We start from the raw sequence: 14,862 nt of genomic DNA, 5'->3' as shown, positions 1-14,862 counted from the left end.
GGAGTCCTCCGCTGCTGTTTCTTGAAGCTGCTGGCTTGTCTCAGGTTTTAATAATTTCTGATAATAGTCAGTGCATTTGGTCTAACACCACACTTCCATGACTGATACATATATTTGCAGCCTTCCTCTTGTTGCCATTTGCAGATCCCAAGGCAAGAATAATGTTTACCTTCTGCTCAATAGAGAAAGACATGGCAACTGGGATGAAACAAAATGCATTTTTAAACCTTTGCACTGACGTTGTCAATTAGGTTTTGTGGTGATAGGGTTTGTGGCAAAAAAAAAAAAAAAACATCTTTGCACTTTATCTACACTAAGACAACAGCTATCACAGCTTGTTTCCAACTAACGCCAAACGCGACGTCTGGGGCGTGGCAGATAAGGCACTAGCTCGATCACAATGTTTTTCTTTATTTCTTTTATTTTGCTCTGGCTAGCTAACAGCGGCTGTTCGAGGGCGCTGCTTTATGATGCAGGTGGGTGCAAAGTCATGCGGTATTCTCCGTATTTCGCAGCGTTTATTTATCAATCGTAAAAAATTAGTATGCAATTAGTACCTCGCTGTGCCTACAAATGCATCATTGATACTTTGATAATTAAGATAGTACATCTCAAGATAGATAATTAATTACAATGACATAATTAAATCTCAGTAACAAAAAAATTTCTGGCGGCTACTGCACTGTACTGGAAACAATATGCACTAGATTTTCTTTGAGTAACGCATTGCACTTTCTTTTAAATCTTGGTGAATGATATTTCATTGGGACACCCTATATATATTTATGACCTCTGCACAGAAGTGATGATGTTTCCATCCCTAATAAATTTTATAATTTATTAAAAATTGTTTTTTTTTTATCAGTCATTAGCATTGTTTACTGGAAAGAGAAGCAATACTGAGACACACATCATTCATGTGCATTTCACATGCCGTTAATAAAGACTCTGCTGAAGGGCTAGCTGAAGTCTATAGGTATTTTCCAGGGTCAAAAAAGCACGCAAAGCAATTTGAAGCGAGGCGAACATACAGCAACAAATTCATTCTCTAGGCATAGGCTATCCATACCTTTAGAAATAATTGTTAATTGGCTACCTCCTTCTCTTTTAAAAATATAATGAAATTGGTCCTGTGTATATATTTAAATATATTGTGTATGTGCATAGTGTTTACAGTGTAAATGTAAAACAATCTTGAAGTGAGAAAATGCGGATGAGGCAGCCGCCGCTGGTGCTTCTAATGCGCTTGTTTTTCTATTGTCAGGATTTGCAGAAATAAAGAGAAAGTGTGAATTAAAAGCCACGCATGTCCGCACCAACAATAATGTAGTAAGCCACTAGCAACAATAAAATTTTAAGTGAAAAGGTCGATGCACAGACATCTGTGCGTCAGCTTTTCAAAAGCTATGTTTTCTTAAGCGGAAACTTGGAAATGCTCCTGTAAGTGTTCGGCTTCTAGCTTATAACCCATGTGTTTGGTCGAAGTTAGAGTACGCGTCTGCGCTGTGGGACCCATATGTTAAGAAAGACATAATAAAACTTGAGGGTGTTCAAAAGAAGGCTGTACGGTTTATATTCGGAAAATATAGAAGGACGGATTCACCATCGTCACTGATGAAACGTAATAAGATTACAACATTGGAGATACGTAGAAAAATAAACCGACTTTTGTTACTTTACAATTTTATGTCCAGAAAAATCGCCCTATCTGAACCAAGTTATGCTCAACCTGCTGCTACTAGAAAAACAAGACACGCAGCGGAACATTCACTGAGGCCTATTTTTGCGAAACCTAATTTCTACAAATACAGTTTTTTCCCTAGAACAGTGAAAGAGTGGAATGAGTTGCCGCCAAGTGTTATCAAGGCCAAAGACTTTTCGGCAGAACTGGAACGTTTCTTTTGTGAGCTATGGATAATTGCAATTGTATAAATGTACATATTTTCTGCTGGTTTAGTTATGTTCTGTCTGTTTTGGTTCTTTTTGTTTTGTTGAAAATTGCTTCTCAATTGTATTAGTGTTTGTAGTGTTTGCCCCTTTTGCTGTTTTCGAGTTTATTGCTGTTATTTATTGTTTGTCATTTTGAAAATGCCCCTCCTGCTAGGGCCAAAGAATTGGCCTGCAGTATGGTTAAATAAATACAAATAAATAAATAAAAGTAACAAGAAACCTCAAATGATGCGAGTGAAAAAGCTCTAGTAATGACACTTTAGGTGTGTAGGGGTGAGGGGGGGGGGTAGGCTTCAGAGTTTCCGGGAGGGGGCTGAGCCCCCCCTCCCCCCCCTCCCTCGGAAAACTCTCGAGGGGGCTCGGTCCCCAGAGCCCCACCGCAGTCGGCGCCTATGGCGACGCACATGCTGCATGGTGATTTTTTCCAGCATCTAAAGAAAGCCAGCGAAATATGAAACAAAACTACGTGCCTGCGCTCATGAACTATCGTACTGCAGCACGCTCAACCGTGCGTCGAGCCTATCGCTTATCAGAGATGATGGTGCTTCCTTTCCGTGTGCCACTGCCAAAGATGCTGACGTACTGTGAAGCCGATGCCTAGAGCCGCGGACACTCACTTCGCCACGGTCCGCTGCGCGCATGTTTTTTTTCGCATGAAGCGCGGTTGAGAGTGCTGCAATACAGTAGCGCATGAGCACCGTCAGATGGTTTTATTTTATATTTCACAGGCTTTCTTTAAACGGCAAGAAAAATCTCCACACAGCATGCATGTTGCCAAAAAAAATTGGATCTGTCGTTTTTGAATGCCCTCTGTAACGTAACGAGACACACTTGGCCCTAAAGTGAATATTAAAAAATTGCATAACTGATCTTAGTTGATTAACTAATTAAGCACAATATAAAATATACCCTAAGGAGCGCCACATGACGGCAAACCATGTCATTGGTTTCATTCAGTTGCAGTTAACCACTTTTTTTTTAAGTCCTTGGTTCAAGTTATGCGAAACACCCTGCACCTTTTTTCGGGTTCAGAGTGAGCCCTGATGACTTGATGGCCTCAAGTACTGTCGCAAGCTGCCTGAGGTGATTGGCGAAAATTCCGGTGAAGACGACAATATCATCCAAGTAAACAAGACAGGTCTGCCACTTCAATCCTGCTAAAACCGTGTCCATCACACGCTGGAACGTTGCAGGCGCCAACCACAGTCCAAATGGCATAACCTTGAACTCATTGAGGCCATCTGGAGTGATGAACGTGGTCTCTTCACGATCTCTCTTGCCGACTCCTATTTGCCAGTAGCCAGACTTGAGGTTCATCGACGAGAAGTATTTAGCGTTGCAGAGTCAATCCAATGCGTCGTCTATCCATGGTAGGGGGTATACGTCCTTCTCCATTATCTTGTTAAGTCGACGATAATCGACACAGGAACGTAGGGTTCCGTCCTATTTCTTCATCAAGACTACAGGAGATGCCCACAAGCTTTTCGATGGCTGGATGATGTCATCGTGCAGCATTTCGTTGACTTGTTGCCTAATAGCTTCACGTTCTCGCGTCGAAACTCGATAAGGGCTCTGGCGGAGTGGTCGAGTGCACTCCCCTTCCTCTCTTGGTCGAGTTCCCCTTCAGTTGCTCTGACTACAAGCGAATTCGCGTTCTTGGAAGTGGCTGGTTTTTATGTGCGGTGATTGGGCCTATTTGGTGTGCGGGCCTACAAATACGGTGTTTTATGGAAATAAACACTCAGTTGAATGTTAGCACTCATCCTATTGTCTCGCTCTTGTCCGTGTTTTCCAGCGCTATAACTCCCATTGCTGTATCTAACCAACTAGCAAAAACAACCATACTTCTAAACATCGTATAAGAAGGTCAGGAAAATATTTTTTAACGAGACAATGTCCGTCAAGTATAATTAAATGCTTTCTTTCCTCTGAAGCTGACGAAATAGCAAAGTTGTCCTAAATACCAATGGGGTTTTCAGTTTAACATTGGGCCATACTGTGCTTAATAGCAATCTTCTATTGCTTAGGAAGCATTGCTTTTCAGTTTTCTTTCAGAAAGCATGAAGTTCCTTCTTTTTTTCATCTTTATGGCTGGTAGCTTTTGTGGTTTATCATCAGCTTATTGAGGCCAATATGTACGACAGACAAAAGCGGGGACCACTCGGCACTGCTCTGCACGGTCATCGACGCCGCATGCGCCGATGGTGAAGAGCATTCAAATCGGTAGGCACATGGCAAGTTTGCGCGACTCGGCCTCCCTCCCCCCCCCCCCTGTTTTTCCACGTCTATCTACTGTCTTTGTAAATGCGTCTTCAGCTGGGGGTCAGCGCGCTGTCACAAATTTTCTAGCCCGCCACGTAAATCCAAAGATAGACAGGTCGCTCAAAGCGTTGCTTGAAGCTACAAAAAGAGACCGTTGTGCAGCTACGAACAGCGTTCGGAACGAGGGGCTAGCATATGTTATTTCGCAGAGATGGCGGCCGTGAACATGCAACGGTCATCCGGTGCACTCGCTTTCATTAGTGATGCGGTTTGTCGGCTTTCCGATGGTCATGCGACTGCTGTGAATTGAAAAATTATGGGGTTTTACGTGCCAAAACCACCATCAGGTTATGAGGCACACTGTAGTGGGGGACTCCGGATTAATTTTGACCACCTGGGGTTCTTTAACATGCACCTAACTATAAGTACATGGGTGTTTTTGCATTTTGCACCCATCGAAATGCAGCCGCCGTGGCCGTGGGTTCGATCCCGCGACTTCGTGCTTAGCAGTGCAACACCAAAGCCACTAAGCAACCATGGCAAGTTGATGTGAATAGACCTGCGTTGATTCGGTAACCATAACTTGCAGACTATATTGTAAATCTTTTGTTTCACGATTCTTTCAACCCATTTTCACTTTTGCGTGCTTCACGTGGTGAGCATGCTTTATGATCGAGTGCTTTATTGGGGGGGGGGGCATCTCTGGCATCTGGTATCTCTGGTATCTCTGGCACACAGCTCGGGGCCGGCCCTACGACGACGAGCTCGATCACGAGCCAACTCTCACTGATGCTCACGGTAGGCAGCTTCTTCCACAGGAGTACGCACTACTCGTGGTCTTCCCATAGTTGTGGCTGGGATGGAATAACAGAACTACTAATCCAAACCTCCGTATATTGGGCACAAGGCCCACCACTGGAGATGCGGGCGCTACAATCGTTTTGACGATGGTTGGACTGGTTTGACGACTGACGTGGTGGCTGGCACTTCTAGTGCTCCTAGTATTGCATTTCAATCACTAGACACTGTTTGTTGGCTGCAACCCGCCAGCATAGCATTTGTTTCTTTCGTGGCAGGGTGGAATCAATCGATGATAAATTCGATGCTGATCTGGCTTGATCGCTGAAAACGCACCATGTGACAACCGTATAAGATTCGCGTATAAGATAGCATTCACACAGGGGGAAAGGGGTTGGCACAGGGGGAAAGGGGTCACTCCAACCCCTTTCCCCCCTGTTGAGCTCTTCCTTTCCTCTCCCGCTAGGTCACGTGGCTCCTTTTTAGCAACGTCCAACAATGATGGCACAGAGTCCACATAAACAGCTTCGCTGTAAAATTCGCCGCTGGCCGATGTGATCACAGGCCGAAAACTGTCACGGAAACCTTGTTGATAGTATGTTCCTATGGGTGGCTCATCAGAGATCAGTCACGAGATCATGCGTACGGGTTATAGATTGACAGCCGATGAACCGGTCTTCAGGTCCGCGGTCGTTATCAGTGTGCTCAAATGTTGGTAGAAAGTTTCCGACTGCGTGAATCTGCGTGTGTGAACACCAAACTCACATATTCGATGCGATCAGCGTGACTTCCTGTCGCTAATCGGCCTAATCATCACAAATGCTTCTGCGCTTTCCACACGTGCAGCTTTTGTTGTTCCTTCTGTTCGCGTAGCATTAATTGTTTCGATCCGGCCTGGTCAACCTGGTCAAACCTTGTACAGATAAAGATTGTGCGCCGTGGGAACGCTATGCGCATTAAGGCACCGACCAAGGCCGGGTTATTCAACGAAAGTACCGATATTCGGAAAATCGAATATTACATATTTCATTCACGAATCAAATTATTCCAATGTTCACTATTCGATTCGACATCAAATATTAGAGTATTCGCAAACCCCTAGTTTTATTTCCATTTGTATGTTAGTTTTACTTTGGTAACATGGCAAATAAGTGGGTGCCTATTTGATTCAGAGGCTTAGAATCAGGCAAATACTGGCGAATGATTAAGAGGTATGTTCTGGTGTTTTTTTCTGCATCTTGTTTAATTCGACCCACTGAATAATTAAATAAATTTTGTTGGTCCTATCAGGGTCAAATTAACAGAAGTCGACTGTACAAATTCTCCGAGTAAAGAATAAAATGTGATTAAAAGTGCCCGAAACCATGTAAATAGATTCCCTTGAAGCTGTCCAGCTGACAAGCCAGCATACGAGCAGCTGCTTAGAGCACTGTTACCACTGTACCTGGCGACACAATCTTCAACATTCCAATTTTTTACTCCAAACTGTGTGATTTGAAACACAATGCTTTCTAGATATCATGAAATTGTGTATAGTATGTCTCATTTCACACACATACTAGAGAAATGAACTGAACCTCAATAAACAGTACTCTGTAATAGAGCTCTGATGCTAAGCTAAGGATGTGTGAGGAGTGTAATTTTCAAATAAAATTAAATATAATTTCCTGAAAAAGGATGGCTTCAAGTATTGCAATCAATATAAAATATTTTTTAAGACTATTCAGTGAGAGTGCTCAAGTTTCGTGAATTTTCTGATGGCCCTCTTCCCCATATGATTATCAAGTCTCTGGCATCTAGCTTCACCACATGTCATACATTACACGTCACAAGTCAACCTGTTGTAGCTAAGCAGTAATGACAAGAGGTGGTGCGAGTGCTTCGTTGGTAAAGCCATGTGACAGTGTGGACCCAAAACACCTGTTCAGGCATGCAGGCACATGAGGAAGTGATTGAATAAGGAACCTGCTTGGCGTTTGCCTCGATGCAAAGACAAACTCCCTCATGCGACATAGATGAGCGCATATAACTAACTTCTGGGGTTTTACATGCTAAAACTATAATTTGATTATGAGGCATGCCGTAGTGAAGGACTCCGGCTTAATTTTGACCACCTGGGGTTCTTTAACATGCACCCAATGCACAGCACACAGGCATTCTTACAGCACCCCCATCGAAATGCGGTCGAGATAGCCAAGATTGGATCCCGCACCCCCGAGCCTTACTAACGCAACACCATAGGCACTACGCCTCCACGGCAGGTTGAGTGTATATAGCATGCCAGCTTAGAGGCCGAGTAGAGCTCATCTAAGCAGGCAAAAACTGGAAATCACCAACTTCCCCCTTTCCGCTGTAATAAGCTACATCCCATGAGGGATTTGTCTTAGTGCCGGGACTCCCATCTCTGAATGTGAAATTGGCCTACTGAGTGCCATATTCGATTATGAATATTTTGGAACACAGGCTCTCTAGATGAATAAAGGAAACAGAGGTGTCTTTAAGTATGACTGTCTTCAAATTTATAATACAAACATACCATGAATATGAAAATAAAATGTTAAATTTTTGTTAATCATGAGTTTGTTGACTCGTTTCCGAAAACTGTCTTCCCAAGTGCCTGTGCGCCACCTGTGCAAGCAGAATTTGTGTCACTATAACTAGCATAGTGTTTTTATTAAAATTCCTGATACTTTACCTTTAAAAGCACTGTATAACATGCTTCAAGCACTTTTTCATTTCGTCTGTAGCTGAACCTTAAGTACCCCTACAACAATGCTGCATATGTTGAGCAATGCTTGTCTTCTTTCTAATGTCAAAAATATTTGCTCTCTTCTTGGCCTGCATGCGCATACTATATATGGAGTTCAAGCGTGGTTTGTCTGTTTTGTATAAACATGTAACAAGCTGTAAAAATGGCTACACACTTTTACAATACACTACAGTGTGCTTCCACATGCATGGTAGTGCTTTTTCAAAAGGCTAGGCATTGACTGCTTTATTTTTCTAGCCAGAAAGGAAGGGCTACATTTTCCACATGCATCATCCATCAGAATGCTTAAACCTAAATATTATGGACAGGAATACCTAATGCTCTGGTCGGATTTTGCCAGTGAAATTTGACTTGTCTGACTCTAAGTCAGTGCACAAGCAGTGAGAAGGCAATGTATGGCTGTATAAAGCACAAATAAGGGTGCTGACCTCAGAGTATGCTTTCTAAATATTTCCTCATAGGTTGCTCAAAATTTTTGTGTGAATCAATTTAGTGTGCAAATTGTAGCCCAAAACCACCTAAACTGCATACCTCTTTAGCTGTAATATTAAATTCCGAATGAGGCAATTAACAGATATAAAGGTAAACTTTAAAAATGTTTAACATTAGAAAATTTGCACTCCAGTTCCAATGCTGGAAATAGGAAAACTAATCGCCCTGTCCGGAAAAGCAGGCCAGTGCTAACAGCGGTGACAAGTTGAGATGTGTATAGCTTGAACACAATGTGACAGCACGAAAACATTGTGGTCACCTTAGCAATTTTCTTTTACACAACAATTTCAATATGATCTTTCATGTCAAGCATTAAATCAAGAAGTGGAAACTCAGGCCTGTACTCACCTTAGATGATTGTGCCTCCTCAACAAGACGTACAATCTGAGCCAAGGTTGTGTCCTTGCCAACATGAGTTGCACAAATTAGTAGAACACCGTTCTCATTAATTGAGCCTGCCATCACAGTGCAGCCAACTGTCTTGATGACGGGGAGTGGTTCCCCCGTGATGTGAGCTTCATTAACATTTGATGATCCACCAATAACCTTGCCATCCACAGGTATTCTTTCACCTGGGACAACCTACAAAAGAAAAATAAAGAGAACACGCTCTTCTTAACATACTGCAGCAGCAATGTTTCAGCCATCTAAAAAAAGACAAATGTTCAAGGGATCATATGTTCAAGTCTGTGTTTATGGAATAACTGCAGAAGTAGAGCTTCACATGAATAGATTCCACCTCAGCACACAGTTAAAATGAGCAGGCTAGTGTAAAATCTTATAAAGCTAGCATGATGCTGCATCCAGGGAAGATAAGTTAACAAATTCCATTATGATGCACATTTCAGTTCAAGAGGCTGACGTGATTAATTTAACTGAGTGGACCGGACCAGACGAGTAGACAGGGGGTGGACTTGGTTTAATGTCCTGCAATTTCACTGGAGTTATAAAGGCATAGTGGAGAGCTTCAGATGAATTTTCCCCATATATTATGCTTGATTGTGCATTGTACAAGCATTTCTTGCATTCCTTCCACACTGGAATTCAACTTCTGGAGCTAGATGAGAGCTGCACTACTTCATGCTCATCAGCAGAATGCCATAGCTGCTGTGCTAGTCCTCAAATATATTTTGTCCTTGTATATATTTCCTTAAATTGCCCTTCAAAACAGAGTCCTCAGTATATATTATATTACATGAGAAATTGAAATAATCAATGTTAAGCTAAACAGCCTTGGGTGTACAGGTCACAGGTCCAAGACGGACAGCTGAGCATACTGCATTTATTGGCTGACAATCATTCAGCAAATACAAAAGAACACGTCAACCCAAAAGAAGATATGCACTCAAATAAGTAAGCCAAGCCACCAGTGATAAAACACTTGAGCCATGAATTTGCAGTAGGGCACTGCAATGTATGATATACCATAGCACAGGCATAATGCCCTTTACCCTTTGAGTTTTCGCACACAGTTTGTGGAGATGACCTTGTGTGAGGCTCACCCAGCAAGTGATGGTCAGAAAAGGGCACAACACTTCTCTCTGCAACACATGAAGGATGCTATTGCTGGGTTCATCAACTCGGACATGGTGCAGAGAAGGCTCCAGAGTCAGATCAGCCACAAACACCAGTCTATCAACCAAAAATACACCACAGTATGACAGTCCCACATTGTGGACAAAGGCTCTCCATCAAATATGTGTGGCCATTGTACTAGGCTAATCAGGTAGCAGTTCACCAAGTTCAAGAACTCATGAGAGCAAAGGTCCCACATGCAACTCGTAGTAGGCCAGTGGAGCATCTGCCACAACAAGGAAACCCTCAGAGGTTCAGAGCTCAGGGGTGAGAGGGCACTCAGAGGGCTATCATGGGGAGGCCAATCTGGGTATGTCTTGGTGATGTGTATTCATTCATGTAAATGGACTAGGAAAAGATAGAAGCACAGTTTGTGCGAAAAAAAAAATAGTTCCGGCACACTAGACATGTGTGCTATGCTGCTGGCGGGCTGGCAATTCCTAGAAATCGAGCTTGGCAAATGGTTCTCATTACATGCTAGTTGGGGATGAGGCATGAGAAGGCACCTCGATCCTCACAAGTTATACAATCAAGCATATTACGAAGCACAAGTGCATGTTCAAACAGGAACAAAGTAAGTTTCAGTTCATGTATACAATCAATTCTACGTGCAACCTCTGGTGGTCACCTGGACATGGGTGCTTCTAGGAGTGTTTTTAGGCCTGATGAACTATGATATCTGTAGAGAGTAAAATTAAAAAACCACAAAAAAAAAAACATGCAGACAAGACTTAACACCACAAGTGCTCACTAACAACTGACTCCTCAGAAAAAGCTGAAATGATGAAATGAGAATTGAAGGTCTGCACATGCAGGATACAAATGTCACAGAGATGCTCAAAATGAAAGGAATTCTGCCAGTCCTTCATCAGATCTAAAGACCTTGTCAATTTAACATTTGCAGCAACCTCGCTTCTCCCTTTCTCGAGGTAACATATGTCACTAACGCAATCGCCGATGTTGTCACTAACACAATTTTGTTTTGAGTGCCCATGTGACATTTGTGACACGCTTGTGTACACCTTCAATCCTCATTTCATCCTTTCACCTTTTCCTGAGGCATCAGGTGTTAGCGTGTACTTGAGCTGTCAGTCTTGTCCGTGTCTTCTTTTGCATTATTTTAATTTTTCTTTATACCATGAGCCAACTAGCCCAGCAACAAGCCTTGCTAAGCTATCATATCTGTCATGAGTGGCATGGTTATCAGCAGTACAAGCACATGCCTCTACGGAATGGATATTATTGGGCATAGCAGACAAGTCTATTCATGGTACGAAAAGGCGGGCATACAAACATAGACAAAAGTAAAACAATAAGGACAACACAAATGCTGACTATCAACTGAAAGGTTGCACATTGGCAAAAAGAAGGAAGACACAAAACTTATCTGTGCATGCTCAAGAGAAGGCAGCACCAACCCGTCAATCATGGGCATGTGAGGGCACTTGCAAAAGATAACTGTTTAGCCATGACAACGCATGTGCTACTGCTATTATTGATATGGCATGCATTGAGGATAAGGTGCACGCCTTCGTTGTTATGTCTGAACAAAACTACACTATCTGTAAATTTTTGAGTAAACTTGCAATCTCGACAGTGTAATGACTTAACTTCCTACTTCATTGATACGGGGTAAACATTGTGTTTACAACCGAAAATAAGTTGGGAAAGATACGTGCAGCTGTACGAAGTAAGAAAGACCAGTTGAATTTCAAAAAAAAGACCAGACAAGTGTAATGTAAAGCATACTAATAAATTTACAGAATGCCATTAGGGCATGGTTTATAAAGTTCCTTGTAGCTGCAGTTGTTTTTATGCAAAATAGACAGGGTGTTGCATCAATTAGAGATTAATTGAGCATAAACATTCACTTAACGGTGGAACAACTTCTAAGATTTTGTTACACTGTAACTGCTGCGCAGCAGCAATTGCCTCGTGTACTGCATCGCTCCAACGTGTAGCCTGCACATATATTGTTAGAACACTAAGAAGGTTCAGAACAACCATAAAGCTTGTTATCACTTTCAATGCTTCACCATCCTGGCGAAACAGCCACATCTTTTCAAGTGGGCTGTGTGTTACTTTTCAATAGCAAAGTTCTCTTGAAGACCCTCTAAACCACTTCTAACATTGTGAACACACTTTAACTAAGAATGTGCATCATGTACAGATTGCCATGACGATCATCTTTGTTGAACAAGGTAGCACTATGTGCTGCGGAGAAGTTACACATTCAAAAACACTCCCGTGCTTCTCTCCGGGCTTTTCCTGTCCCTTCATGCATTGTAAAGTCATCAGAGTTAAACGCATGATGTTACCAGGCTAAAAGCTGTCGATTGAATGACTGACAAGGGATCACAGCACCAACATGAGCAAAGTCAGCTGTGTGTGCCGAGAAGGAAGAAGGACTCGCCAATTCTGGGCCAATAATAATTCCTTGAAGCTTCCATTCAGTTGACATAGCTCAAAACGCAATAATAAAGGGACAAAGGAAGAGCTTTTCTTCTGGTCCTCCGTTCTGCTTGGCTGATGCGACCCCCCCCCCCCCCCCACACATAGCTTTTCCTGCATTTCCACCAACTTCGTGAGACAGAGTATAAATAAGTATGTGGCAAGGAGGAGAGAGCGCGCATGTGGAGAGTAGCAAAGACAAGCAAGAAAAGGTGATGGCTGGGCAGTCATTTATCAAACGCCTGTAACTTTGCTTTACAGCCTCATTTCGAAAAATTATTGTGGCTATATGTTCATTGTGTAGTGGTAAACAGCCACCACTATATATATAACAAAATTTCAGGCTCAGAGTGGTTTCATCATCATCATCATCATCATCAGCCTAGTTACGCCCACTGCAGGGCAAAGGCCTCTCCCATACTTCTCCAACTACCCCGGTCATGTACTAATTGTGGCCATGTTGTCCCTGCAAACGTCTTAATGTCATCCGCCCACCTAACTTTCTGCCGCCCCCTGCTACGCTTCCCTTCCCTTGGAATCCAGTCCGTAACTCTTAGTGACCATCGGTTATCTTCCCTCCTCATTACATGTCCGGCCCATGCCCATTTCTTTTTCTTGATTTCAACTAAGATGTCGTTTACCCGCGTTTGTTGCCTCACCCAATCTGCTCTTTTCTTATCCCTTAACGTTACACCCATCATTCTTCTTTCCATAGCTCGTTGCGTCGTCCTCAATTTCAGCAGAACCCTTTTCGTAAGCCTCCAGGTTTCTGCTCCATATGTGAGTACTGGTAACACACAGCTGTTGTACACTTTCCTTTTGAGGGATAGTGGCAACCTGCTGTTCATGATTTGAGAATGCCTGCCAAACGCACCCCAACCCATTCTTATTCTTCTGGTTATTTCAGTCTCATGATCCGGATCCGTGGTCACTACCTGCCCTAAGTAGATGTATTCCCTTACCACTTCCAGTGCTTCGCTACCTATCGTAAACTGCTGTTCTCTTCCGAGACTGTTAAACAATACTTTAGTTTTCTGCAGATTAATTTTCAGACCCACCCTTCTGCTTTGCCTTTCCAGGTCAGTGAGCATGCATTGCAATTGGTCTCCTGAGTTACTAAGCAAGGCAATATCATCAGCGAATCGCAAGTTGCTAAGGTATTCTCCATCAACTTTTATCCCCAATTCTTCCCACTCCAGGCCTCTGAATACCTCCTGTAAACATGCTGTGAATAGCATTGGAGATATCGTATCTCCCTGTCTGACGCCTTTCTTTATAGGGATTTTGTTGCTTTCTTTGTGGAGGACTACGGTGGCTGTGGAGCCGCTATAGATATATTCCAGTATTTTTACATATGGCTCATCTACACCCTGATTCCGTAATGCCTCCATGACTGCTGAGGTTTCGACTGAATCAAACGCTTTCTCGTAATCAATGAAAGCTATATATAAGGGTTGGTTATATTCTGCACATTTCTCTATCACTTGATTGTTAGTGTGAATATGGTCTATTGTTGAGTAGCCTTTACGGAATCCTGCCTGGTCCTTTGGTTGACAGAAGTCTAAGGTGTTCCTGATTCTATTTGCGATTACCTACCTTAGTAAATACTTTGTAGGCAACGGACAGTAAGCTGATCGGTCTATAATTTTTCAAGTCATTGGCGTCCCCTTTCTTATGAATTAGGATTATGTTAGCGTTCTTCCAAGATTCCGGTACGCTCGAGGTTATGAGGCATTGCGTATACAGGGTGGCCAGTTTCTCTAGAACAATCTGACCACCATCCTTCAACAAATCTGCTGTTACCTGATCCTCCCCAGCTGCCTTCCCCCTTTGCATAGCTCCTAAGGCTTTCTTTACTTCTTCTGGCGTTACCTGTGGGATTTCGAATTCCTCTAGGCTATTCTCTCTTCCACTATCGCCGTGGGTGCCACTGGTACTGTATAAATGTCTATAGAACTCCTCAGCCACTTGAACTATCTCATCCATATTAGTAACGATATTGCCGGCTTTGTCTCTTAATGCACACATATGATTCTTGCCTATTCCTAGTTTCTTTTTCACTGTTTTTAGGCTTCCTCCGTTCCTGAGAGCCTGTTCAATTCTATCCATATTATAGTTCCTGATGTCCGCTGTCTTACGCTTGTTGATTAACTTAGAAAGTTCTGCCAGTTCTATTCTAGCTGTAGGATTAGAGGCTTTCATACATTGGCGTTTCTTGATCAGATCTTTCGTCTCCTGCGATAGCTTACTGGTTTCCATTCTAACGGCGTTACCACCGACTTCTATTACGCACTCCTTAATGATGCCCATGAGATTGTCGTTCATTGCTTCAACACTAAGGTCCCCTTCCTGAGTTAAAGTCGAATACCTGTTCTGTAGCTTGATCCGGAATTTCTCTAGTTTCCCTCTTACCGCTAACTCATTGATTGGCTTCTTGTGTACCAGTTTCTTTCGTTCCCTCCTCAAGTCTAGGCTAATTCGAGTTCTTACCATCCTGTGGTCACTGCAGCGTACCTTGCCGAGCACGTCTACATCTTGAATGATGCCAGGGTTCGCGCAGAGTA

At 42.9% G+C, this 14,862-nt stretch overlaps 1 protein-coding gene across 3 annotated transcripts in view; it reads right to left on the bottom strand.

The window, feature by feature from the left end:
- Positions 1-14,862, bottom strand: part of LOC126548032 (copper-transporting ATPase 2-like) — a 118,780-nt gene that overhangs the window by 55,768 nt on the left and 48,150 nt on the right. For all 3 annotated transcript variants that reach the window (XM_050196106.2, XM_055063536.1, XM_055063537.2), the window contains exon 11: positions 8,621-8,854. In XM_050196106.2, coding sequence (XP_050052063.1) covers positions 8,621-8,854 — 234 coding nt within the window. The remainder of the gene's footprint in view (positions 1-8,620; positions 8,855-14,862) is intronic.

This window comes from Dermacentor andersoni, chromosome 1, assembly GCF_023375885.2.
Source record: "Dermacentor andersoni chromosome 1, qqDerAnde1_hic_scaffold, whole genome shotgun sequence".
Taxonomy (NCBI): domain Eukaryota; kingdom Metazoa; phylum Arthropoda; class Arachnida; order Ixodida; family Ixodidae; genus Dermacentor; species Dermacentor andersoni.
Note: the sequence above shows the minus strand (reverse complement) of the source record. Positions and strands in the feature narration are given on the sequence as shown.